The sequence below is a fragment of the Prionailurus bengalensis genome, chromosome D4, assembly GCF_016509475.1.
Source record: "Prionailurus bengalensis isolate Pbe53 chromosome D4, Fcat_Pben_1.1_paternal_pri, whole genome shotgun sequence".
In the NCBI taxonomy this organism is placed as follows: domain Eukaryota; kingdom Metazoa; phylum Chordata; class Mammalia; order Carnivora; family Felidae; genus Prionailurus; species Prionailurus bengalensis.
In genome coordinates, this window is record NC_057359.1 from 14,582,295 (window position 1) to 14,609,747 (window position 27,453).

General features: G+C 41.5%; 1 protein-coding gene across 2 annotated transcripts; it reads right to left on the reverse strand.

Annotated features, from left to right (window-relative positions):
- Positions 1 to 1,363: 1,363 nt before the first annotated feature.
- Positions 1,364 to 12,159, reverse strand: ZFAND5 (zinc finger AN1-type containing 5). Of its 2 annotated transcripts, XM_043566843.1 has the most exons (7): positions 12,053 to 12,142; positions 9,846 to 9,928; positions 7,549 to 7,708; positions 7,006 to 7,117; positions 6,275 to 6,378; positions 3,741 to 3,866; positions 1,364 to 3,014 (listed from the first exon to the last, which is right to left on the reverse strand). In XM_043566843.1, the coding sequence occupies exons 3-7, from the start codon at positions 7,697 to 7,699 to the stop codon at positions 2,866 to 2,868; spliced, it is 642 nt and encodes a 213-aa protein (XP_043422778.1). In that variant the 5' UTR covers positions 7,700 to 7,708; positions 9,846 to 9,928; positions 12,053 to 12,142; the 3' UTR covers positions 1,364 to 2,865. The 2 variants fall into 2 exon arrangements, with proteins under 2 accessions (XP_043422778.1, XP_043422777.1); XM_043566842.1 differs by lacking the exon at positions 9,846 to 9,928 and having other exon boundaries at positions 12,053 to 12,159.
- Between the last annotated feature and the right edge of the window lie 15,294 nt (positions 12,160 to 27,453).

Sequence of the window (27,453 nt, forward strand, 5' to 3'; positions counted from 1 at the left end):
TGTACTTTCAATTTTGCTGTGAATCTAAAGCTGCTCTAAAAAGAGTCTAAACATTTTTAGCAGGGCATACTATGCGTCAGCCGCTATCACCGTCCTCGTTTACTTACAGACAAAGCCTGATTCCAGGGTCCATTACCTTCACCACCACGCCGTACCACTCAAAAAAGGTCTCTGCTTGCAAATTCGCGCCGTGAAAAGTCCACCTCAGAGCAAACCTGAGGCACTAGTCTTACAGAAAAGGCCCTTCGAATAAATCTTATAAAAGGACCAGCCCACGGCCATACATTTAACTATCATGGTCTGTCCTCAAAAGACATTTTTGGAGTGGGGGTGTACAGAGCCTATAGAAAGAGAAACATGGTATGTTCTTCAGATGCTTAGGATGTCAGTGTACATTCCAAAGTCAAAGCCACTTAGTCTTGCCTGAAGAATATTCCGGTTTAAATGCAAGTCTAGCTAGAATTGAATCTTCTAGTTGTCTCACACTTACTCTTCTCAACTGATGCTCCTGACAAACCCTCAATCCAAATCTTTCCTAAATACTTCTCACAAAAAATTGTGGAAACATTACCACCATCTTGTGCTGCACAAAGTTACAGAACAACGAAGGGTCCATCACCTTGTCATCTAAGTCTTTATCCCCCAGATACCACTTTGATTTCAAAACCTTAAGATTTAAAATTCATCAAGCAAACATTGACAAAGGTAGCAGTGAGAGGGGAAGTCTTAAACTTTCAATAAAAATTGTTGGCTCCAGTACTGTACTTTTCACCTCAATTGTGATTCTTCAGTATCTTCATAGTTCAGGAGATGATCTCATGATTTCCGCCACGTGAAGCACAGGCAGCAGCACCCAAAGAATCGTGACAGACCAGTGAACAAGGGGATTTCCGTTGCAGACTCCATCACTGAAAAGTCACGGTTCTGCTTTTAGCTTCAGCTACCCCACGGGCCCAGCCATACATTAGAACCGAATCCGAAACAGAAACAAAACCATGCCTGTTTCTGCACACAAACGGTCGTGTCACCTTATATAAAGCAAGAAAATGGGCAAGGGAGATAGGTCACAGTTGTGAAAAGTCCATTCCTTTCTCAAGTCCTCAGACTGTTACGATCCTAAAAGGTGCCTATTCATTTCTTCAAAAATAAGCTGCCCACTGTGTACCACACTTGACGTCTCAAAGTTCATCTCAAGGCTCTCAAACATACCATGTTCGGGGTGGGGGGGGGGCAATTAAAAAAATTACAAGATAGCCATGCAAAGTCTCCATATGCAACTACCAAGTTGGATATGAAACATTTTCTAACTATTCCTCTTTATGGTTTCTACCTGTGGCTTAAGAACCCAATGAACAAGTGGAAGTTTCCCTCTGTACATGGCTTTTATTATTTACATAATACAATATAGCATCGATGCTGAATAGCATGATTATGTGCAATACATAAATATGAACTATCTGTACACATCTGCAGATCTAACTCCGAACTAAGGTACATAAAAATCGAAAGCAAAACCGAATGCTTTAATTAAAGTAAAAACTAGGACTGAACACTGCAATAAATCAGAAGTAGTGCCTCGTGTACATACTTAACTATTTACAGATGAAAACAGGCATTACCACAATACTAATCTAACTATGCTCGTTTATATATAAAAAACACAAGTTTCATACATCACAAAAACCTTCCATTATGACACAGAAGTGATATTACCAGACAAGCATCAGTGAAGTATACTGCCTCTTCTAGTTGTTATTGTACAATGCTGTAGATAATGCAGCCCATGCAATACACCCAAGAACACTAGAGTCCTACACCCAAGTACAATTAATAGGATAACGCAGCCCTCTGCGAGTGGTGCTGGATACCACTAAGAAGTCTACTGCAGCCATGTTGGTTATGATTTTCCATGCAGAAGGTACAGTTACATTAAGAACTGAAGTCTTTAAAAAAGCTTTAAACATTCTTTCTTGAACCAAAACATTCAACAAAAGATGCACACGAAAAATGAACTTTTCAGATACCTTTGCAACTTAAAATTCAGATGCATGTTATTCAATAGAGCTGCGGCATGTAAAAACCAAATGTAGTTTTAATTTCTTCTTGTAGACAAATTAATCCTAGTGCAGTTCTGTGCTACACAACATTTTGAGCAATGAGAGTAATGCAGGCATCTTCTGGTGCAGGCCAGCACAGTAAGCTTCAAAGAGAGCTCAAGCCCCTGTTGGCTTGATGGCTTTACTCATGATAACCAGTTGCGATGTTTACCTTTCACAGAATGTCTTACTTGACAGCTTTTAGGAGACCAATGAGCCAGGCTTACATATGGCACCAAACACTGGTTTCACGGAAAGGTCTGATCCTCTTTATAGCTTTCCTCCTGCTTCCAAAGGACATGTTGTGGAAATTAACAGGGTGAAGTTGGACTATGGAAGAAGTAGACTGCCAGTCCTTTTCTGGTGTACCATTTTTTAAAAAAATACAGGCACATAACACTAGCCAAAGATTATACCTTGATTACATTCCCAAAAGGCAGATATGCTGCAAACATGCAGAGATTTCACGGATTATGTTTGGCACGTGGGAACTAAATTTTGTCCCTATCGTCTGTGTATTTCAATTTGCTGTGCAGATTTTCATCCAATTTTATTCAGGGGAGGGCATATACATTTTGTAGGGCTGTATCTATCCATTTCTGCCTGTAACAAACACCCAAACATCCTAAAATTTCAATTATAAGACAGACAAGTGTAAAGTAAAACTCTGGAGAACATCAAAGGAAAATGGCCATGCATCTGCTCTTTAATGTTTTCCTACGATATATTAAAATAAAAACAAAGTTTCAGTCTCTTCACAAGTAGTAATTTATATTCTCTGGATTTTTTCAGCCACAACAACTGGATTCTCTTTTCTGATTTTTGCTGCAGCTTCTGCTTTGTAATCATATGGACAGTTGTGCTTGTCAGAGTAACGGTGAAGTCCACAAAACAAATTTCCACATCGGCAGTCAAACCCTGCACACATAAGAGGAAGTAGAGTCACTTGGGAATTTGCAGTAATTAAAAGGGGGGGGAAAAAAAAAAGCCTCAGTCAGTGGAGAAAAAGAACCAGATTTTCATGGTTCTCTGTAACATGAAATTGAGTCTGCCACTTTAAATTGTGAAACAGCTTTCAATCTCTTTTGACATAGTGAGAAATTCGAATAGCTCTCCCTCCATAAACGCCTGTGGATAGCACAGGGTAGAAATTACACAGGCTCTAAAGCCAGACTGACTTGGATGCAAATCCTCCTCCTCCTACATATAGCAGGACAATGTTTTCTCAAGTGAAAACTAGGAAAAAGAGAACCAGAGGGTTCTGAAATTTACAGGGAACAGTTAAGAAGTATTCTAATACTTTGTGCCTGGCTCAAAGATGGTGTTCACTGTTTGGGTCAACTACCTTCTCCTCAGGAGAACAAAGAAAAGACTCGAAAGCGATGAATTTTTATCAGTTCAGTAAAGCAGAGTAACTCACAAGGCCTGAAGGTAATAAAAGGTTCCAGAGGATTAGAGACACAAGTGCAAATCAAACCCAACTTCTCCCCACTATCCTGCCCTCTTTCTAGTCCACTCTGGAAACTTTCTGTTCCTGAAAGTTGGGCATTTTGTTGTAGGTGTTAGGACCGACCAGTCCCTTAAGGGAGCTCCCTGTTAAAGCCTACCAACAAAATATACGTTGTCTTCTATGTTCTCTAATACCTGTAAGGCCAACTTTCTTTCTGCACATAAAACATCTGTTCTTCTTTGGTTTGGGCAACTCAGGAGCTTTTTCTTCACTTTGAGAAGTACTAGGCTGAGAAACGGATGGACTGGGCTGAGTGACAACTGAAAAACAAGGGTGAACATGAGATAACTGTTAAGAGTTCACTGGCTGACAATTACTTAAGTCACAAAAAGAAAACATTTAAGAGAAGCAGGAAGATTCTTAGTGAAAATATTCATGAAGCCTTTCTTAAAAACATGTGCTTTAAATAGAATCTTCTACTTCAGTATCAGAACTTTCAAATCTGACAGTCTCTTGCCAACCAACATATACTTGGCTTCTCTAAATTTTGTAAAATGATTACTCCACTCAAATTCCTTTAAACTGACTCTTAACAGCTAGTACTAGGGAATAAACTCCTAAGTTTTAAAGACCTGGGAGATGCTGGTCACATGCCCAGTTTTTCCAAATTGCAATTGCCTAAATGCAAACTTCTTAATTAGGGCAGTTTACATTCATTATTACTCAGTACATAAAGTTGCCAACCGCCAAAAAATTCATTTTGGTTTTACACTGATAGACAAAAGACTGAATACATAAATTTAGCAATTTCAGTAAGTAAAACCCAAATCGTTAAGCCCTAATTAACTTCAGATCCTAAAATTTCACAATTATTTTGCCATTTTAACACGGGCTTTATATGGTCACATGCAGAAAATCTGAATAGTTCTTAAACTTTTTGAAAGATCAGCAAAGAGTCTTTAGGACAATATAAGTACTTGTGAAGTTTTGACTATTAAGGATTCCACAGGCAAATCAAGAATTTTTAAAGCACAGCTTTTATTTGCTTTGCAGTACTTCTCTAAAATGGGTACAGAATTTAGACAATGAGAGATAATGATCTACTTTTAAGTCCGTGTTTCTCCTTAAAGTTTTAGTTCACATGACATCAATAAAATTTGTCAACATGAAAATTGCAGTTCAGCACATTAGAGCTCACCATTACCACTAGTTACTTAAAACAAAAATACCAAATTAGTTCTGCTTTTATAGAATTCAATTAGACCAGAAGCACAGAGTTTTAATATTAATCCAAACCCCAAGAATAGCAAATTATTGTATGCAATGCTAAGATTACTGCTTAAATAGGCCAGCACCAATGCTAGAAGCATAAATCCAAACTCTAGAGCAAGCTGGTAGGTTTCATGACAGCTTACTCTAAAATTCTCTGTAAATACATAACTCATTTGCATTAGTAATATATTCAGTCAGACTAATAGCCTATTATACACTAACAGAATAATACTCTACCTACTACTCATTCCTAATAATCTACTATGACAACCTAATAGTTTTTCCTGATGCTATGATGGTAAAGAAAAATGTATGGGAACAGTTTGGGGGAGGGGTATGTGTGACAGCCATTTCCTTGGCTACATCAGAAGACTGAATAGTGGTTCCTGGGACATACAGGGACAAACGGGAGTTAAGAAGGGGGAAACGACTCAGTAAAGGCAAAGAGGAACAAACTACAGAACCTATTAAGAAATAATAAATGCAGAGACTAGATACAGATCTAAACCAAAAGAGTACCGTTCCCAGGTCAGAGTAATTTTGTTTATAAAACCCCACGAACACCTAATTTGGCCGGCTTTCTCAGAAAGATTGAACTCCTTTGAAAATACCAAATATGGATTCACCTGCTGAACTGCAGAGTTTTTACTTAACTTTATAAATTAAGATTGCTATAGTTCACATAAGCTTTGCTATGTGATGTTAGCAAAAGCCTCCAAAGCAGATCACATACCCACAGATGTTATTTTCTCACAATAAAGTTTTATATTGTGTTCAGTCAACACTGTACCAGGAGACAATGAACTGAGTAAATGAATGATGTGCCCTATAGAGTACAGAGCTATCTGTTTTAGGGCCCAGCACAGGTAATTCAAACAAGTCCATCTCTCAATGTGACAGCACTTCTGACTATGCTCTACAGAAGCAGAGACTCAAAGGCACTCAGTGAAAAAAATGCCTTTCCATATTGAGTTTTGAACTCTTGTTTTTTCAACTCCTAGACTTTTCAACTTGAAAGCTTCTTTCAGTGTTCAATATGTTGTCTTAAATATTTTCTACAACACTGAGGATACCAAGACTGAATATTGTTTTTGATTATAAAACTTTCTTCATGGCTTTGAAATTTAATCTAATTTCTTCTGTTTATGAGTAACACTTTCTTTAGTGATTTAGAGATCTTTGAAATACAATGGCAAACGACCTTTTAAGTTCATTACATTCTTAATATTTCCAGTTCCCAGATTATAAATTTATGGTGTGAGTTTAAGGAGAAGAAAGAAGAGTAAAGAATGACTATTTTACACCCAAGGAACTTGAGAGAGAGTGGTTCTTCCTTGGCCTAGATTTTACAGCTCTCTCTCCAATTTAACCTTCATTGGGAAGGAACTCCTCTCCCACCAACTCTTTCTTGTACTACCAAATCCAGAACGGAACTAGTATTAAACAAAAAGCATACCTGGCTCTGACACCTCTGTTTTCGGGGTAGTTATTTTGTCCTCTCTTGAAATGCTCATTTCTGTCATTTGCTGAGTTACAGGCAAGGCAGCCACAGGCACATTTCTATTTGAGTTCAAGCAAACATTTTTAAAGATGTTAAGGGTACTTCTTTGTGAGACAGTAAGTTGTCAGTTCAACTTTAAAGTACGTACTATTTCCAACATGATCAAATGGAACTAAATAATCTAAAAACTTAAAAGAATATTGGATGCCCAGCACACGGTTGAGAATAAAGAAAGCGATCTGATAAATGGCTCATCAATTCAAGGCTGCATATGTGTATGGGTTACAATGTCCTATTATAGCCAACTGGGAACTTTTAGCTGTGCCTGTAACTTAAGGGCAAAAGGGGCAGCTTTGCCAAAATGTCTTGTGTAGCATTACAACACAGTCTGCAGACCCATACTCTACAATCACTTAACCTCAATTATAATACAAGCACAGCATTCTCAATACAGCATCTTTGAGAGTACCACGGAGTGTTATGATATACGTCTTTATTCAGTGACCTGTAAGACCATGTAGTAAAAGATCCCAGAATCCCAGACTGTGCAACACAAGCAAAGCCAAGGGCATCGGATCCATTAACATCCTTAGTATATATAGACATTCATAATTAGAATGGAATGGGGAGCACCCATGTATTTCCTTGTTGTATTATGATAAAAAGCCTGAAGTGGTCAATCTTACCTTGATTTTTCAGACGTGCTGCCAGCAGCACCTTCACAGTTGTTTAAACTAGTGTCTGCTCTCTGTACAGATGCAGAATCTGAGGTAGGACTGTTGGAACCACTAGCTGTTCCTATTTAAAAAAAGGATTTGTAAGAAACAGCAAGACTACCAACACTCAGTAGTAAGACTCTTAATAAGTAACAAATACTTGCATTTAATTAGGTTAGTGATTTAAGCACTTTCACTGTACTGCTGAATCCTACAATTAAGTGAGTATCCAAACAAAAACATGTATGGAAAAGTCACATCCAGTGAACATAAGTATGAAACAAAACCTCAAAAAGGAAAATAAAAAAGCTAGAAGATGCTTGTAGATGGGCATTCATTCCTGATGTTGTCATGCCAAGGACGTGGGCTGGGCTGCTGCTTTAATTTCAAGCTTTTCTCAGGAATTCTCTTCTTGGGCTCTCAGCATTGATTCTCATAGTCTTAGGCCCCAATTCTTGGTTCTATATTTTCTGTCCACCAGTTCTTCAAATGGGTTTTTCCTTGGAAACTTACCCATTGGGCTCATTCTGCCACTATTTTGCTGCCTCTGAAGATGTTCTTTGTAGCAAACGGAACACATTCCATTTGTCCTAGGATTCCCATAAAAGCCACATCCTGTACTACACAGCATGGGCCCTGGGGTCTGGTTAGTCTCCTGAGCCATATTTTTCTGCTATAAACAAAACAAAAACAAAATTTTAGAAATTAGCATGTCACCAAATAAAATCACTAAATTAGTATGACAGCCACCAGCATACCTTTGTTATTTCTAAACACCAAGTCTATTTCTAACAAAGGCCCTAATTATGTTAATCATTAAAAAGAGTAGGACAAGAAAACTATGAATATTTTGTTGCCTTTATAAAACAAAGGGCATTAAAGAAATTGTCTTTTTAACTTGATAAACAATGAACTATAGGAACTTCACATGCTTTAGGACAAAAAAAAATGCTATCATTAAACATTAAAATGCATTACTCCACCTACCACTATGATCTTTGTTTCAATTTCTGAAAAGGTCACTCTGCCAGATGTCAGAATTACATTTAAATCAGTTTGGACAATTGTCATCTTAAAGTCACTTTCTGATTTCTGCACTACAGGCAGACCCCCATATCAAATGAGATTTTTATTTACTTCTCTGGCTAAAAATATATAAAATGGAACTTGCCAATGGAAAAAAAATCTACAATAATCACAATTAAGTACCAACTCTTGATATGTACTAGTGGTTCTTTAAGCTGGCTGTACACTGGATGTAGCTATAAAGCTTTCTTAAAATATCTTATAAGATGATGGGCCTCACTAGTAATTCAACAATTCTGCTATGGGACAGAATTTTAAAAACTTTTAAAAACGCAACACCTTTACAGAACACTGAAGAGAGCTGATAGATCATCTGGCCTTTCCTGCTGCCTTGGCACTAACAAGTGAAGCTCTTTAAGAATTTAGGGGTCAGCTGCTCATGCAATTCCTTTTAAGTTCTGCATTTGAGGTGTGAAATCTGGGTTTGAATACTTTAAAGGCAGTGCCTAGTAACTTGCAAAAGCACAAATTATCAGCTATAGATTTCTCCAGCCAGAGGCTCTATTAAAGCTTTTCACGAGTGCTTGCCTTCCTCACGTCAGAAAATGAAACCTTTGAAAGCTCAATTTCAATATGGCAAAGCCAAGCAATATGAACACACAACCTTCAGTAGTCATTAATATTTAATGCTAGGTTACCAGAAAGAACTTCGTACAGCTAGCCTACCTTGCTTTTCCAGAAGCCTTGTTAAAATTAGAACAGATATAGTAACATTATGCTAAATTTAGTAAATTTTTCTGAGTTTTAAGTGAAAACACACATTAAGAAAAATTTAAACTGTAGAAAGTTTCCATGTCACCTTAAAATATGTATGTACGTACAAAAACATATTTGAGAGCATTTTATTAAAGGGAGATTGTGTGCTATAACGTGTGGTCATGGTCATTTAAATGTGTCTTAACATTGATAACGGAAGTTACTTATTTGTTAAGTTATAAACGTTTCAGATTAAGTGCAGCAAAGTCCTTCATTCAAGCTAGAGCTGGTCTAGAATTTCATATGGCTTTTTTCCAACTAACACACACTAGAATACACTCTTTAGTGAGTTACTAAAAACAATGTTTTAGCAAGTTATTTAATACTTTTTACCAAAATTACAAGAAGGGGAGATGAGGGCTAACCAAATTTGACCTGGCCAGAATCTTGCCACTATTTCCTCCACAGTTAAATGATAGTACTCTTTCCTTTCGTTAGCAAAAAGAAATATCTGAAGCTTGAAAATACTTCAAGCCAATCAAGCTTATGTGGAGGGTGTTGGAGAACCACAGCTTACTTCAAACAATACTACTAATTTAGTTGACATGGTCTCTTTAAATAGTAAGTGGAATTTAGCTGACTCATTTTGGAGCACGGTAGTGTAAACATTTCAACATCACTTAGGTTTATTAATAAACATTTTCAGCTGGGCTTAAAAAATTTTTAATATGTGCAAAAATGCTTCAAATAATAAATTATGTCTTTACTTGCACGCCCCCCCCGCCCCACGTAGTTATGTGGGAATCTGCTCTATGCAAAAAGTTCATTCCTTGAAGCCAGCTTAAGAATTATGCTAGCTCACAGTTGCTATACTAACTTCCAGTGGCTCATCTGACAGTGGCTTTATAATGGCGAACAGGCCTAAATTTAAGCATCAACCTTAAAGTTAAGCATCAACCTTAGTTAATTCTTTAAAATCTTTTACATAAAAAAAGGAGGGGGAAAGGAATCTCAATGATTTTACCCACTTCGACTTGCAACTTGCAAAGTATTCCACCTTCCCTTCTTCAGAAAACACAACTACTTTCAATTCACTATAAATAGCCTGCAACTGAGACACAAGAGACACCAGGACATTAGTCTTCCACGTAGCTTCCCATCTTGTAGATTTTCCCCCCCTAGAAAGCGAGCTTTTAAACGCCATCACATGTGCAAAGCTTGCCTTAATATTTCTCAGAAGCTTAGATCACATGGGCGGGAGCTTCAGCCTGTCACAAGGCTGCAATGTGACAGGCTGAGCTGGATGGAGGCTCTCACATAAAGCCTAGTCAACAGGGGCCTCTGAAATCAGCTTCTATTTATATCTTAGAGCCTGCCAACTCCTACACAACCCCAAGAACTAAGGATGCTGCGTTTATATATCTAATATAATAAGGAAACAAAACAAAAAGATGCCATTAAGGCTGCTGCCTTTTTTTTTTTTTTTTTTTTGGTAACGTAGACAGGGCTAGTGAACAATCTCAAATTCAACAAAAAGATGCATCATTAATCACTCGTGAAGCCAAAATGGTCAGGGTTGTTTATAAAAACCAAGCACAGTACAGAGAGCACCGAGGCAGAAAGAATCCTCATGTTTAAATCCTCCTGCTTAGCAGCAATTTGGGGCGGGAGAGGGCAGTTTGCCATTAAGTGCCGTTTCCCTTCTGCTTGGCAACATTTCAGAAAAATACAATACCATTACTATTTAGTACCTTTAAAGTTTTGTTGTTAGAAACTTGTGCAAGCCTGTGCCAGCTCTATCAAGCACAGGGAAAATGTTTATTTTTATAGTTTGAATAGCTGAAATGTATATTTTTAGTTTGTGGCTTCCCCTAACTTCTAGTTTAAAGAAAAACCAAAACCTGGGCATGTAGCAGAAAAACTCTCCAGCCTCAAATATGAATAATAATTTAAAAACGACATTTTAAATTTAGTTTTCAGGTGCACATGTTAGAAGATGTTAATGCCTACTCACCCTGAGTTGAGACCTGAGTTCTAGTATCTAATCTACTTCTAACTAAGCCAGTGACCTTGGGCAAGTCCTTACTCTCCTGATCTACGTTCTCTCTTTGCCAAAATGAGATTACTGTGATTTTTAAAGGCTCCTTCCCAGGCTTAATATCTGGCCCGAGACAGAAAATAGGGGAGAAGTACAGTAAATTCTTTGTTGGGAAAACGTTAAAAAAAACTTGTAAGATAAAATTGCAATATTCTCACCCATGAAGTTCTGAAATTCTACTTAAAAAAAAAAAAAAATAAGGAATGAAATTTTATTTTATTTTTAAGTCTGTAAATGACCTGAACTCCAGGTTTAAAACTAGGGGCTCTGTGACCTATATACGCTACTTTACCCTCATGTCCTTAGACTAGATTCTTAGGAGGCATGCAACAAATAAACACGGGCCTTTCCTGAAAACACGGCTCCACGGGAGTGCGTGGAAAGCGAGCGAGAAATGCATGTTCACCAGCCTAAATGCACGAAACAAAGGGGAAGGTGCTCCATTTCCTTCATGAAAGGGATCTTGGGCGACAAACGCAGCGACGCTGGCAAAACTAAAACACCACGACGGAGGAGTCCCCTTCACCCACGTTCCAGCGGATTTCCGAACAAGTCCGGGTCTCACCGGGCCCCCATCCCTCCCCCCAGGCCCCTCTCTAAGCCGAGGCCTTGCTCAGGAAAGCCCAGCAGGGCCTTCTCCAAAAATCACTGAGTCATGCAGAACAGCAGCTCCGCAGGCCAGGCCGGCCCCGCGCCGACCCCCGACCTCGACCGGCTCCTCCGAGGCGGCAGCGGCGAACCGGGGCGGCCGGGAGGAGGGGGAGGGTGTGCGGCGAGCAGGGGGCCGGGGGCGCGGCCGCCGCCACGGCCCCTTTGTCTCTCCGGGTCCGGCTGCCCACGCCGGGCGCCGCGCCGAAGGCGGCCGGGACGGACGCGAGGGAGGCCCGGAACCCACACGCCGGGCATTGTTCTCCGGGCCGTGCGGGTGCAGGCGGGCCGGGGGCGCGGGGTGCCGGACCCCGGGCCACGACGACCGGATGACGCCTCCGTCTTTGTGCTTCCTGAGCTGGAGGGCGGGCTCCCCTCCCCCGGAGGCCGCCAGCCGCGGCCCGCTCGAGCTCCGCCGGAGCCCCCCACTGCCCTCCCCCGGCCCGGCACGAGCAGCCGGGCGCCCTCCCCCAGCTCCGCACCACTCACCCTGCGGGGGGCAGGAGGGCAGGAGCCGGGCTCGCGCGCGACGCCGGCGCGGTGAGGCCGGGCCCAGGCCTCCGGGAGGGGCGAGCCGGGCGCCCCGGAGCGGCCGCCTCGGGCCGGGAGCGGGTCGGAAGCGGAGGTGGCGCTGCCGCCGCCGCGGGGTCCTCCTTTGTTCCTGCAGCGGCACTGAGCGTGGCCGGGACACGCCGGAGCCCGGGAAGTGGGAGGAGGGAAGCGAGGGGGGGGGGGCAGAGAAGGAGGCGGAGGGAGGACCGGAGGCCGCGGCGGCTAACGCTGCTCGCGGCACTCGCCCGTCGTCACCTCACGCCTCCACCGGCGGCGGGCTGGGCCGACTCCGAGGGCGACCGGGACGCGAGCAGGGAGGCCTGGGCGCCGCGAGGGCCCGCCGGCGGTGCTCTCCGTCGCCTCAGCTACGGCCGGGAAGTTGCGCGGCTGCCGGGAAGCGAGCGAGCCCCAAGTCCAGACGCACACAGGTCCGCGCTCCGGCCGACTGACGCTCTCTCTCCGCCCGGCGCTCGGGCAGCGAGGGAAAGAGGGAGGAGGGGCGGGGTCTGTGCGTCAGCGAAAACCCCGACGGCGGCGGCGGCGGGGAGCGCGGTGACGTCGTGAGCCCGACGCCCCGCCCCCTCGGGCCCTGTTCCCGAGTCCAGGAGGCGGGGTCAAGCCCGGCCCTGCTGCCGTCGCGCGGAGCCGAGTCACTGGCGCGGCTGTCGGCCCCAGGGTGGAGCTGGAAGGAGCGAGTCCTGTGGAGAATACGTTTCTATTTTTAACCCGATTGTCCGCCCTCAGCCTTCCTCCTTCCGATTTTCTCGCTCAAGCCCGCTTCTCGCCGTCAGAGTTCTCACGCTTTGTCTCAAGCCCTTGGCAGACATTTCCCTTTCCTCCTTACTCCCCTAACGGTCGCTCCCCACGTCGCCCAGGAGTTAGTGAGAAGGATTCGCTTCGAGAAAAGGAAACTAACTTCTCGCCTGTTTAAGAAGCCTACCCTGACCCGTTCCCCCGTACCCCCTTTCGGTTCTAAAGTCCAGCTAGAACGTGGCCCGGGAGCCGCCAGGAAGCAGCGGCGCTCGCTCGCCCCAAGGTCACGGGTGGTTGTGCAGAGTCGGGAAACGCTCGGCCGACTGGCTGCCAGTCCGGCCCCCGCGGCCCTGGCGTCGCTGTTCGGAACAAACTGTTTTGGCCAGCCTGTAAAATCCCTGGAAATCGACTATTCCAGTAAGGCGTCGTGAACTAGGAAAGCACCAAATGTTCTGCTCAAGATGTGGAGTTAAGGGACAAAAACACGCCAGACCTGAGGCGGGAGAGACCAGAAAGAGGAGACGTTGCAGGGGGGAAGTTCGACAGGAGGCGGGTATTAGGCAGGCAGTTCAGAAGTGAGGCACAGGGCCTGACCATTTAGCAGAGGCGAGTGAACTCAAAACACAGAACCTTTCCAAAGACCCAACAAAAATATCCCGCTTGCAGCTGACCTCTCCAAGTGACTTCGGTTGAATTCAAAAGAACAAAATTACTAAGACAGCAAGTACTTCTGAAATTTTGTAGTAAACAGTGGCCTTTACTGAATAAACAGAAACGAGGTTTAGGGCTTAGGTGAGCCACCGTTAGAATGGAGTGAAAGGTCCCTTCAGTGTTTCCAAACTTGCTCTTCGGAGAAACCACCTGGGGTGATTATTTAAAAGATTCCTAGGCCTCTCTCCCCTGGAGCGGAAGCTCAGTAGTTCTCCAGATGATTCTTTGTGATTTTGTGTAGTTTGGGGGAACCCTGTCCTGGTGCCCTGCGCCAAAATTTCCAAGTCAAACATTTCTGTGCCCCAGTAAGCAGAATACACAAAACATAACTGAACATTCCCTTCACGATTTTAGGGTTATTGCTGTGGTCAATTCGTATGTTAGAGATGTAAGTAGTTTCAGTCACTGGAACAGTGACCATTGGACTTTATTTCCTTGAATGAGTAAATAAATTAGTAAAAACCCAGCAGCTACCATTTACAGACTTTTTGGTGTTGAGTTTTTTTCCATTTAGGGTCTCATTCAATCTTCAGGGCAAGTCACTGAGATAAGGTACCATTATATCCATGTTTCCAGGAAAGGTTACAATGACCAAAAGGAGTAAGTGACCTGCTTGAAGAGCTGAAGGACAAGGGAAGCCAAAGAGGTAATTTTTTTACTGAGGACAAAAATAACTTAGAGATTCCCCCTACCCCACCCCACCCCACCCTGAATTTTAGTTACTAAAAAGTGAAAGAAGAGAATGCCTGAAGAAGCATATTTGAAACACACACACACACACACACACACACACACACACACACACACACACTTAAACCAAAGAGTAATAAGGTGAGCTGGTTATTTAATAATGTATTGCATCATATATGTTATGTAGCCCCTTCTGATCATTCATCCTCTCAACCAACCATTTGCAATTTTCTCTGTGAGACTGTTTCAACCAAGAATGTGGCTGGTATTGAACCTAATTTTAGCAAGATTCCCTTCCAGCAACTACCTTGGTTGTTCTCAAAGTTGTGATCCCTAGACCACAGCAACACCTGGGCACCCGAGAGAAGTACAAATTCTCAGGCCCTCCCACTAGAGCTATGGAATCCCATACTCTGTGGGTTTGTCTAGCTATCTGTGTGGTAAGTCCTACATGTGATTCTGATGCTCACTCAAGTTTAAGAACCACTGACTTACCCCAACCACGCTATCAGGTGCTTTTAGATCCTCCTACCGTGTGAACAGAAAGGATTGAAAAAAAATTTTTTTTTCTCCTGTTACTGGTATAACACATTAGGGGATGTGGTTCGAAGGAGCTTTGTTGTTATTCTAAATTTTCAGTTGGACTCTAAATACAGACTGTAAAACTCAAAATATTCAATAGAATGCTCTTAGTATAAGTATGCAAAAAGGCTGTCACTCTGTGATCATCTGAGAAGACTGAAACCAGCATCTGGAAACCAGATATCGGGGAGAGTGGGGTGTGCTCTAAATGTGGTGTAATCAATTAATCGTTCAAAAATATCTTTTGTAGAATTTCATTACATGGGACATACCAAATGACTGATACTGCTCCACTCCTAAGGACCCTGAAAATTATATCTATTGACTTCCTAGTATGGAAAAGTCATGATTTTTGTCTGTCTACCCTCCCCAAAAGAGAATTATTATGTATTGATTAATTTTCATAAAAATGTTTTGCACACTTACTACATTCTAGGCACTCACTGAATGTGGAAATACACACCGGTGGGAAAAATCTTACCCTGATTCTCGTGGATATTACTGTAATGTTGGGGAGAAAGACATTAACAATACTATCACACAAATACATAATTATGAACTGGTAAATATTTTGAAAGAAAGATACAGAATGCTATGGGAGTATGTAACCAAGGACAATGGATACTGAAAACTCACCCAGGTCTGAATTCCATCACCTCTTATCCCCATCACCCGTCATTTCCTTAAAGGAGTCAACTATAGTAAACTGGCATGTCCTATGAGAAAGTTGGAACATTTTGTATTATGCTTAGAATTCAGGTCAAGTTATTGCAGGTTCACTTACGTTTTTCTTTATAATCTAGGCATGGGCCAAAAAAAGGGATTGATGATTGGGGAAGAGCAAATGTAATTAAATTTCTTAAAAAGTAGAAAATGGCATCCCTTAAAAATAGCAATAAAAGTTATTAGTTCTAAAATATAAAAGAGCTGGAGTTATTTTAGCTTGACATGTAACTTCCCATTATGGAGACAGGAATTGCTTCTATGGCATTATTGTAATACCCTGTCATGGGTAACTTCATTTTTTCTCTGTGCTTGAGTAGAGCTTGGTGAAGCACAAAGTCTTTGCTAGGGTTTTAAAAACTGGCGAGTGTTGTTTGATGTTCACAGTGGCCTTTCTCCCTTCCCTTCCTCAGCCCCTTCCAAAATCTCAAAGATCAAGGTAGGAGACTCACAACTGTATTTGTATTATTTTCAAAATGATGGGCTGAGAGGATTACAATATTGTATTTAGAGCAAATCAACTAATTAAAAAAATTGGAGTGTAACATAGATTATTTAATTACGGTTTTTTCCTCTTTAATCATTGATAATGAAATCATAATTAAAATATCAGTGAATCCAATAATAGATTGGTTTTAAACCCAGCTCAGCAAATGGTTGGCTAATGTTTTCCCTTAAGGAATTGATAAAGCAAGTAACAATTTAATTATCATGAAGAACTTTTGCTAATTTTAAAGCCCTCCTTATTTTCAATGAAAACAACTTGATCAAAGAAATCTTCAAATAAATGGCAATGATATGTTACCTGATTAAAGGAGACTTTCAGACACAATCCAGATACTGTCACATAGTCATAAACAATTTTTAAGACTGTTCAAATAAACAAAAGTCTTTATTATTTATGTAAATCAAGAATGGAAGGTGAAGGAAATTGATGAGGTAGTATGTATAAAGGGGCGCCTGGGTGGCTCCGTCGGTTGGGCATCTGACTACACTTTGGCCCAGGTCATGATCTCACAGTTCATGAGTTCAAGCCCCGTGTCGGGCTCTGCGCTGACAGTGCAGAGCCTGCTTGGGATACTGTCTCCCTCTTTCTCTTCCCTGTCCCCGCTTTCTCTCTCTTTCAAAATAAATAAAACAATAAAACTTAAAAAAATGTATATGTATTTTGCTGTAGATGTCATCTTTTAAGACACACACGAGTTACTTTAGTCTCAAGAACTTTAAGAAACCTTTATCACTGAACAAACTAGGAATGAATGTTAAATAGGAGTCTCAGTAGTTAGCTCTGAAACAACACTTTGAAGCATATCACAACTTGGGCACCAGGGTGGTAGGTAGGTGGACCAGAAAGTCAGGAACTGGGTGGGTAATTCTGCAAGAGCCCAGCAACTGGGATGTATAAACTCTGGCAATGGCAGTTGGCACTAAGGTCCTAAATATCAAACAAAAAAAGGTCACAGAAAGCAGGTAGATACCATCAGAGAGCTCAGGATTCAGGTAGAAGACAATGAAAAAAGTGGGTAGGGTAGGCCCTCGTCCCGGAGGAATGTACGTTCTAGGCAGGGAGCCAAGGCAAGTGTCTTAGTTTGTGTAACGTTTTTCCTTTTACAGTGTATGTTCGAATGCATTAATTCGATGAATTATCACAACAGGCCATTGATCTATGCATTCTCATGTCTCCTTTTGCAGAGGAGTTGACTGAGGCTCAGGACAAAGTCATGTGCCCTGTCCAATGTCATGTACCTAGTAACAGTCAGAGCTGGGAATTCAGTTCTACCCTTCTGTCTTCTGGTTCAGTGTTCTCCTGCCTCTCCAGGAGCATTTCCCCTTTTACTTTAGGTTACAATTATATTTCCCATCATAATGTGAACCACCCTTATATATCTTGTACATCACTCATCTCACTCAGAATTGTGACCTTCATAGAAACTCTGATTCTATAGTGTCTTCTGGTCTATGGCCATACCACCCTGCACGTGCCCGATCTCATCAGATAGTGTCTTCCTGCCTAACAGGCAACTCCTTCCAGATCTGTTTGGCTTCATCTTCTCTCTCCAACTCCTAAATGTAACATTCCATAAGTCCGCTTCTTGAGCACTCTTTGTTTCTCTATTGAACATACTCTCAGAGTGATTTCGCTCACTTTCATAGATTTAAATGATATTTGTACTCATTCCTTGGCTTACAAATGCTTGATTTATGAAATTTTTATTTATAAAGACTTTTATATCTATTTTAAAATTTTGTATGTAAACGCTTCTCAGTTTAACCCAGGATACTTTTGTTTTCAAGCTAAAGGTACACTGTGTCATTGGAAGAGAAATTCATAGCTAGCCACTACTATTGCTGGGTTGTGAATAAATGGGATGACCTAGACATAGAGATGGGTTTATATTTATTCCTTGTAAATCTTGTCTCCAAAGGGGCCAAGATACAGTTAGAACCTTGGAGTCCCCGACAGGTGCTTCGGTTATTGGTATATGTCTGATTTAAGTTCTTTCTGTACAGTAATTTACAAAATAGTGACCAGCTCTAAATGTGAAACATAAATTTACGTAGAGAAAAATCTTACCTTTTATTGTAAAACTAAAAGTGATCAAATAAGTTGAAGCAGGATAGAGAAAAAAAAAACAACACATGAGGTAGGGCACCTGGGTGACTCAGTGGGTTGAGAGTCTGACTTTAGCTCAGGTCATGATCTCATAGTTCATGGTTTTGAGCCCCGCATCGGGCTCTGTGCTGATAGCTCAGAGCCTGGAGCCTGCTTCAGATTCTGTGTGTCCCTCTCCTTTGCCCCTCCCCTGCTTGCACTCTGTCTCTCTTTCTCTCAAAAATGAATAAACATTAAATTTTTTTTTTACAAAAACCATGAGGCTTGTCCATTAACTGATTGAATAATATAAAATTGGAAAAAAATCAGAAATTGTTAGGTCTCAATAACACAGTATCGCTCAAATGTGTCTAAGGCTATATCTAAATCTTTGGAGTATTTCCTGAAGCTTTTGATGCTGGATAGAATGCTGCTTTGAGCCTCCTAACTATATATGTCTTTGAAGACCTCTAGATGGCTATTGAAGAGGGAACCCAGAGGACAAAAGAATAGGAATAGAGTTCAGGGGACATCACAGAAGGTTTCAGAGATTGGAGAAGAATTTAGTCTCAGAGTAGGATCTAGACTGTAACTGTAGACTACAAGTGGCTTAGCAATGGCACAGAGGACCTTCAGAAGAAATTCGGCCTCCATCATTATTATCGTCTTTGAAGGAGGTTGATCTCTTGAGGAAACAACTTCCCTAAAATCCAACGGTCTCTTGTACATTTCATCGAATGTAGAAGGATGGCCCAGATCAATCTCCCCAGCTTTCCAAAAATCAGAGAATAGATTGCTTTGTTAGCCGCTGCCCGTGGACAACTGAAGATCACCCAGTGCAATGGTTGTGGTTGGAAGACGTGCTGATACTCCAGGGGCACTAGTGGCTTCTCTTCTAGTCCAGTTCCTTCCTTTCAAAAAGACTTCTCTTCTCTCATCCTTTTCAAGCTAAGAGGTTAAGAAGCATGTTCCTTTTAGAGCAGCCTTCAGAAGGAGAAGATGAAGTAAAGAATTTCTGCGGTAGGAGTTATATTCAACCAGATGACTTCTACAACCCCTGGCAATTATAAGACCCCATGATTTCTTTGAGTGCATATTTGAATGAATAGATTTCTGTTCATTAAATGTTTTAAAAAGTTTTATTCTTTTGCAGTCACTTGACCTTACAGTTAAAGTAGAATTTTTAAGGAGGGTAAAAAGCCAGGAATTCATAATAAATTCATTTAAAAAAAGAAAGAAAACTGGGGGGCCTGGGTGGCTCAGTTGTCGGAGCATCACTGTCTTCGGCTCAGGTCCTGATCTTGCAGTTTGTGAGTTCGAGCCCCACATTGGGCTGTCTGCTGTCAACATCCCCCTCTTTCTCTGCCCTTCCCCTATCATTCCACTTCAGATCCTCTATCCCCCTCTTTCTCTGCCCTTCCCCTGCTCATGCTCTCTTTCTGTCTCTCAAAAATACATAAACATTTAAAAAAAATAAAAAAATGCAAACCAATACAGCAATGTAACTGCATATTAATTAAAGGAGCTATACAAGTTACAGGCAAATAATATTTAGTATTTGTTCTGTGCTTACTTTCTGTTTTTATATACCTTATGTTTAATCCTTGCGATAATCCTTTGAAGTAGTGATGATTATGCTCTTGGACAGAGAGCTGTGGAACAAGGAGGTAAGTAATAGGTCTAAAATCATGTTTTGTTGAAGTGACATCAAACCCAACTCAGTCTGATTCCAAAACTTGAGTTCTTTCTAATGCAGCAAATGCCTTTCTTAAACCAGTCATTGTTACTTGGAATGAAACCTGGACGCTCCTCTTCAGCTCTGCAACCAGCATAAAATCCTCTAGACAGTATATTCGGCGTTCAGGTTCTGTGCTAATACCACGAATAGAAAAGTATATAATATATATACATATATATATACACATATATATATATATATATATATTCACAAGGTGATGCATTCCAACTTCCTTAGAATCATGATACAAGATTTAATCCAGATTATTACCATCATCTAGTTTGCAAAGACTTCAGAAAAATGTAACTTTAGTGTTCTATTTAAACATATTCCATGACTATTGAGATGACATGGTTAAAGATCAAATGGTTCAAAACAGCTAACAACTTTTATTTTTGAAGAACTTATTGACAAATCACGCTCAATAGAATGGCTATTTCTTCGATTTGTAGTCAGGTGCAATTCTGTGGACTCTTTACTATGGTCAACTCTCATTATCAGTTAGTGAATTATGTGCTGAACACCTCATCCACAGTAACCTGGATATTTTGCCACTTAGAGCAAATTTGTTTTTCTGTTTTGGAGGGATGTTGGGGATAAAGGAGAAGGAGGAGGGACAAAACAATGACCAAAGAATTTTGGGATGGAGTTCTTTCCTACACCTGTTTCATTATGCTATTTCTTTTTTTTTTAATTTTTTTTTCAACGTCTATTTATTTTTGGGACAGAGAGAGACAGAGCATGAACGGGCGAGGGGCAGAGAGAGAGGGAGACACAGAATTGGAAACAGGCTCCAGGCTCTGAGCCATCAGCCCAGAGCCCGACGCGGGGCTCGAACTCACGGACCGCGAGATCGTGACCTGGCTGAAGTCGGACGCTTAACCGACTGCGCCACCCAGGCGCCCCTCATTATGCTATTTCTAAAAATCGTTAAGTACTGAGGTGCCTGGGTGGCTCAGTTGGTTAAGCGTCTGACTTCAGCCCAGGTCATGATCTCATGGCTTGTGAGTTCAAGCCCTGTGTCGGGCTCTGGGCTGACAGTTCAGAACCCGGAGCCTGCTTCAGATTCTGTGTGTGTCTCTTTCTCTGCCCCTCCCTTGCTCATGCTCTCTCTGAAAAACAAATAAACATTAAAAAATTTATATAAAACTTGCTAAGTATTAATAATATATGGATATGTTCTCTTTGTATACATTTCAAGCAACATAGGATTTTAATATAAAAGTGAGTGTACTGTTCAAGCCACCCCCAAACTATTCTCCTCTTCTCAGAAATACTCCTTAGCAACGTATGTGTCTACCCCTTAAAACCTTGTTTTATGCATTCATGTATTTATACATGAATATAGAGAGACATATTTGTGATTTGTTTGTTTATATACACGGAATTATGCTATATATATAGTTCTGCAACAGTATGCGTTGGGGATCTTTTCATGTCAGTGCATAAAAACCTATCTTATTCATTTTAACAAATCGCTGAGTATGAGTGTAGCACAAGTATGTTAATCATTATCCTACTGGTGGATATTCAGGTTGTTTGTATTTCTTAACTATGATAAATAATGTTGATAAGAATGGTAACTTACTTGCATTTTGAAAATATTTTTTTGGTATGAACTTTGACTATGCTCAAATGTCAGTTTTTGTGGATAGAATTAATTTTTATGAAAGTCAATAAATCTCATTGAGTTAACTGACGATCAGGTGACCTTTCTTTCTCTTTCTCTCTTCCTTCCTTCCTCCCTCCTCCCTCCCTCCTTCTTCCCTCCTCCCTCCCTCCTTTCTTCCTCTTTCTTTCTTCCTTCCTTCCTTCCTTCCTTCCTTCCTTCCTTCCTTCCTAACTTCGGGAAAGATAATATGTACAAGATGTTCAAGGTTCACTTAGGAGAGCAACCATGATGTGAAGTTCTGCATCATTTTCTCTCATCATAAGCTAATGATCATCATGACAATAGGGAACATTTGTTAGGCACTCGTTAAGTACTAGGCTTTGTTGTAGGCAACTTACACACTTTAAGATTAACTTCACTGATTCTCATAGAAGAAAGAAGAAGTAGGCACAATTGTTATGCCCATTTGGCTAATGTGGAAATTGTCAGAGGTTATCCTGGTACGAGACCAATGAAAGGATGTCCATATGGTGTACCCCAAAGGCCTGGCCACGGAGGTCTTACACCTAGTGGTTAAAGGGAGCAGTGCAGCTTTATCAAGGCCCCCAATGCAGAGCTGCTCCATACTTCTTGGGGATCTGAGTTAGGGTGATCCCCTCCACTGCTTTGCCTGAGACTTTCCCAGCTTTAGCACAAAAAGATCTGTGCCCCAGGCAAACCTGGGCAAGCCTAGACGGTTTAGTCACCCTAGTCTGAGGAGCATTTGTTTTAAGGAAAGGTTGGGGAGAATATACCTGGAGCAGGTGGGCAATGGCCCTGTCTCATGGTCATCAGGGAGTTTGGCAGGACCTTCACTGTAAAATACTGACAGTGCATATCTTCTCATGAACCCTGCTGTATAAAGGGTAAAGTCAGGTTGCTAACTCCCTCTCTCTCTCCAGAGGGGATCCCCCCCACCCCCGTGACAAAAGAAAGGATGACAAAAAGAAAAGGTCTACCACCTGGGTTGCATTCTAACGTATCAGAGCACAGAGGATGCTGAAGAGGGACCAAACCACACAAACTCCCCAACAGCAAAAGTTCCTATTCTTTTTGACTTTTAATATTGGGCAATTTAAATGCAATATCCTGTCTCTACCCATAACAGGCCTGCAAAATATCTTATTCTTCCTGGTTTCAACTGCAGTCAACAGTGCTAGCTACTGTGTTATCTATGTCGTAAAGATTTAAGGCTTTGCGTGTGTGTGTGTGTGTGTGTGTGTGTGTGTGTGTGATCTGGAATTAACCTCGTGATAACAAAGATGAAATGTGCCTTTAGGAAAAAATGTTAAAAGCAAAGATTGCATTTTTTTTTCTTGAACAGTCTGACAATCTTGATATATTTAGAGTTGCAAACAGAATGACTTTTTTTGTTGTTGTTAACTCAGTCACAAATTGCAAAGGGGATTAGAAAACCAAGAATCAGTCATGTTTCTTGGTAGATGGTGGGTGCCAAGAGAGCGAATGATAAGACTATGCCCATCCTCACAGGTCATGATCTCACGGTTCGTGAGTTCAAGCCCTGTGTCAGGCTCTGTGTTGACAGTTCAGAGCCTGGAGCCTGCTTCAGAATCTGTGTCTCCCTCTCTCTCTGCCCCTCCTCTGCTCACACTATGTCTGTCTGTCTCTCTCTTTCTCTGTCTCAAAAATAAGTAAACTTTCAATGTTTTCAAAATATTAAAAAAAAAGAAAAGAAAATTGTTTCATCTAAGAAATTATGCCCCAAATGGCCCGCTCCCAGAAATACAAATGAAAGAGTCCACCAATTCTCACCTTGTAACACCAGTTTAGCTCTGGAATTGTACTTAACATAGCACTAATTGGCTGAGTGAGTGGCATTGTTGACCAAGACAGATGTGCCATGAAGCTTGTGGATACAGTGTGAGGCCATTGATTTTGTAACAATTTGCTCCTTTTCTGATTTAAAACAAAAAGTGATTTTTTAATGCATCCAGGAATCTAACCTATTAACAACATTTATCCTTCACCAGTCACCGTTTGCCTTGGAACATGCCAAACTGTGTAATCTGAGTAATGAAAACATCAGAAGCAGACTTTGGGGACGCGGTGAGCGATGTGGCCCTGAAAACACCGGGGACACTTTGTCCCCGAGGCAGGGGTCACTAGGGAGGGAAACGATGCTCGCCGTAAAGACAGGATGTTCTGAACTCTTATCAAACAAAAACATTACAAAATTTGCCACCTCAGACTTACTGATGGAAGAACTAAGAAATTAAATATACCCTTTAATATGTTCCTTTTCCTAAACCAATGGACTTTCTGATTCTCTCCAACATATATTTATTGGACATTTGTCTCATCCCCAACTGACCCCTGGCCCCCGCAGAGCAAAGTGAAGGGTGAGCTGGCCTCGTCCCGGAGGAATGGATGTCTCCGGACCTCATCTTCTCCTGCTCTCCCTTTCATTACCGTTCCTGCCACGCTGGCGTCCTTGCTCTTCCTCACGCCTGCTGAGCACTTGCTTCAGCACCTTTCCAGTACCTTTCCATTTGCTGCTTCTTCCATTTGAACAGCTCTTGTCCCAGAAATACCCCTTTACTCCTCACAAGGGAGGGCTTCTGCCACCCAGCAGGTAAGGGATCGTCCATGCATACACACATATGCCCTTTTACTATTTGCCTTGTCCTCATTTACTTTTCTTCGTATCCATTTTCTTAGCATATCAAAATCATACATATTTTCACCTGTGTATGTCTTTATTAAGTATCTTCTCCTGCTCTCCAAGCTCCGCGAAGGCAGAAAATTAGTCTCTTTTGTTTACTGCTACACTCCTGGCACCTCAAACAGCATCTGGCATGTCATAGATACTCAGTGAATAATTGGGGACTGATGATTGAGTGAAGCAGTCATATAGGCTGCTGTATTATTCAGACCCAGGAGCTCGGTCTAACTCAGTGTTCTTATGCTTTGATATCCCGAACGCCGTGAATCAAATTCTAAGTTACTTCGGAAAGCTTCAAGGTCAGTAGTTTTATTCTGTGTCCAGCAAAAGACTGAGAGCCCGAGGAAGGGTAAATGATTCGGCCTCTGTTTCTCCCCCCACCTCTTTTCCTGTCTCCTTTTTGGATTATAACGACTTTGCTTTTAGCAGTTTTAGATAGTGGGCTTCCACAAAAGATTTCTTGTAAAAGGCAAGATTTCCTCAGCTAAAAAAACAGCAAACAAACAAAAAGAAAGAAAACCACTGTTTGAGGCAATTAGAGTGAGGGATGTTCATTCTCTCCCTCTTCACTTCTGTCTGTATTCCTTAGGAACTTGGAAGAAGGGTATTTGATCTTGGTGAGTCAGCCGGAATCTTACAGAGGCTCAACTTACCCCAAGATAGAACCTGGAGGGGGCCATAAAAGAAAGGTGGAGTTTAAGGGGCACCTGGGTGGTTTAGTCAGTTAAGCTTCTGACTTTGGCTCAGGTCGTGATCTCATGGTTCTTAAGCTCGAGCCCCATATCAGGCTGTCTGCTGGCAGCGTGGAGCCCACTTTGGACCCTCTATCTCCCTCTCTCCCTGCCCCTCCCTGTCTCATGTGTGCTTTCTCTTTCTCTTTCTGTCTCTCTCAAAACTAAGTTAACATCAAAAAAAAAAAAAAAAAAAAAGAGGGGCACTTGGGTGGCTCAGTCTATTAACCGTGTGACTCTTGGTTTCAGCTCAGCTTATGACTTGTGGTTTGTGAGTTCCAGCCCTATGTTGGAATTCTCTCTCTCTGTCCCTTCCTTGCTCATGTGTGTGCGCGCTCTCTCTCTCTCTCTCAAAATTAATAAATAAACTTTTCTTTTAAAGGTGGAGTTTAATGTTTTAACTATTTTAGAAGATAACTTTTAAAGGTAATGCCAAGCTAGGAAATTTTTTCTGTTAATCACTTTATATTCCAGTGTTAGGGACATTAAATCAATTGCAACTCTTTGTTAACATGTGTGAGATCTCTCCTGAAAAATCCTGATTTTGAGAGATCAAATTTGCATCATTCACAGGGAAGCTGTTAGAAACACAACAGCACCTAAGGCTTAAACAATTAAAAATTGTTTCGATTCTTACCAGTTGTCCACTGTTGACTGTTGAAATGAACAGCTGTGAGCTCTGTGTTCAGAGTTTTCACATGGCTTACATGTCCTGGGGTGGAGTCCTGCAGTTGTCATTTAAACAAACATATCTTTGTCATGTTCAGAGAGGCATCTAATTTCATTCAGTTGGAGTGATGTGATGGCGGGTTTGCACTAGGCAATTGGGAGTATTTAGTACAGTTCAGAACACTGTGGGGAGGAAGGTTCTCCCTGTCTTTGGTAAATAGCGTCACTGCCTGGCTGAAGGGCAATGAATGCATCAGCCACCCCAGGGGCAACACTGTGTGCCTAGCACTGTGGGTTCCGTACTCTGGGGGGAGATTTTAAAGAGGTATGAGCTCATCCCCACCATCCTGTCCATGCTGCCTTCATGGCAGAGTCAAACTTGCTGGAAGAGAAGGCGGTTCATTTGTTTTTAATTACTTTGCTAAACACTGGCTCCTGACCTCCAACTCCGGCTCAGAAGAGCTTATTTTCTCCAGGGGCTGCTCTGCTTCCTCAAAAATCTCTCTTTCATGTACTTCGTGCACCCCTTTACCATACCAATTTTCCTACAATAGAAGCAGATTTCGAGCACGTTGGGCTGTAGGTCTGGTTTCGAGCTTATTCTAACAAGTTGAACTAACACCTCTGCCATAGAATTGTGGTGGGGATCCAATTTTATTATGTTAACCTATTTTATTATATGCTCCTCTCAATAATGAAAACCTTCAAAGACTACCTATTACCTACAGAATGAAGGCCACGGGCATCAGTCTGTGGTGAGAGGCCCTCTCCACTGTCTAAATAAAGGCCTTTCCCCCATGTCTTCCATGTAGAACCTATTCTCCAGGCTGCCCAACCTCTTCCCAAATCCTAGAACAAAGCCTTACTTTTCACGTCCGTAACCTTCATGAACACAGTTGCCTTTTCTAGGAATGCCCTTCCACTTACCTCAGGCAATTGAAACCCTGCTCATTTTTAAAGACTCAACTCAAGTACTGTTTGCTTTAGTTTGCATCAGGCTTATGTCACTGGTTATGGCCAATATCGTATTGTGGATATGTGGGTACCTGTCTGATCTCCCAACAGGAGCTTTCTGAGTGAAAGGACCAGGTCTAATTGATGTTTTTTCATTCTTTAAAGTGCTTTGGGGATGCCTGGGTGGCTCAGTCGGTTAACTTCTGACTCTTGATTTTGGCTCAGGTTATGATCTTATGGTTCATGGAATTGAGCCCTGTTGGGCTCTGTGTTGGGCATGGGGCCTGCTTAAGATTCTCTCTCTCCTTCTTTCTCTGCCTCTCCCCAGCTTGTTCTCTCTCTCTCTCTAAAAAATAAAAAAAAATAAAGTGCTTTGACTACCATTGGCATTGAATGTATATTTGCCAAAGGTGAGGATAAATGAATAAACTCAGAATTAGGAACATGTTTTATATTCCCTTTTTGAGATTCTATGATTATGTTTATCTTTCTGGTGGAAGCCTTGGGAAATTCGGGTGATTGTGTGTGATTTTTTTTTTCCTCATCTGGAGAAAGATGGTCATAGAGATATAAACTTTTTTTTTTTTTTCCTTCCTCTGATGGATTCACAAAACCTCTCCTAGAGAATGTAATCATTTGGAAGTTGTATTTTATTTTCTATTTACTTTGCAATCTAGAAAGTTCTCTCATGACTGTTATTTCTTTTCAGTCTCCTGACAGTGGGAGACATGTGTTTTCTCTCTGCTTATAGAAGAGAAACTTATGACTCAGAAAAGTTTAGTGACTCAGAAAATTTAGTAACTCAATCAAAGTTATGGGAACAGCAAAAGCAGAGCCAGGCATCAAACCCGGGTCTTATG

Excerpts from the sequence above, each read along its gene's own strand:
- ZFAND5 (XM_043566842.1), bottom strand. The coding sequence starts at position 7,699 with ATGGCTCAGGAGACTAACCAGACCCCAGGGCCCATGCTGTGTAGTACA. Across the intron at positions 7,118-7,548 it reads TGGCAGAATGAGCCCAATGG|GAACAGCTAGTGGTTCCAAC; the intron begins GTAAGTTTCCAA and ends TTTTTTAAATAG. Across the intron at positions 6,379-7,005 it reads AGCACGTCTGAAAAATCAAG|AAATGTGCCTGTGGCTGCCT; the intron begins GTAAGATTGACC and ends GAACTCAAATAG.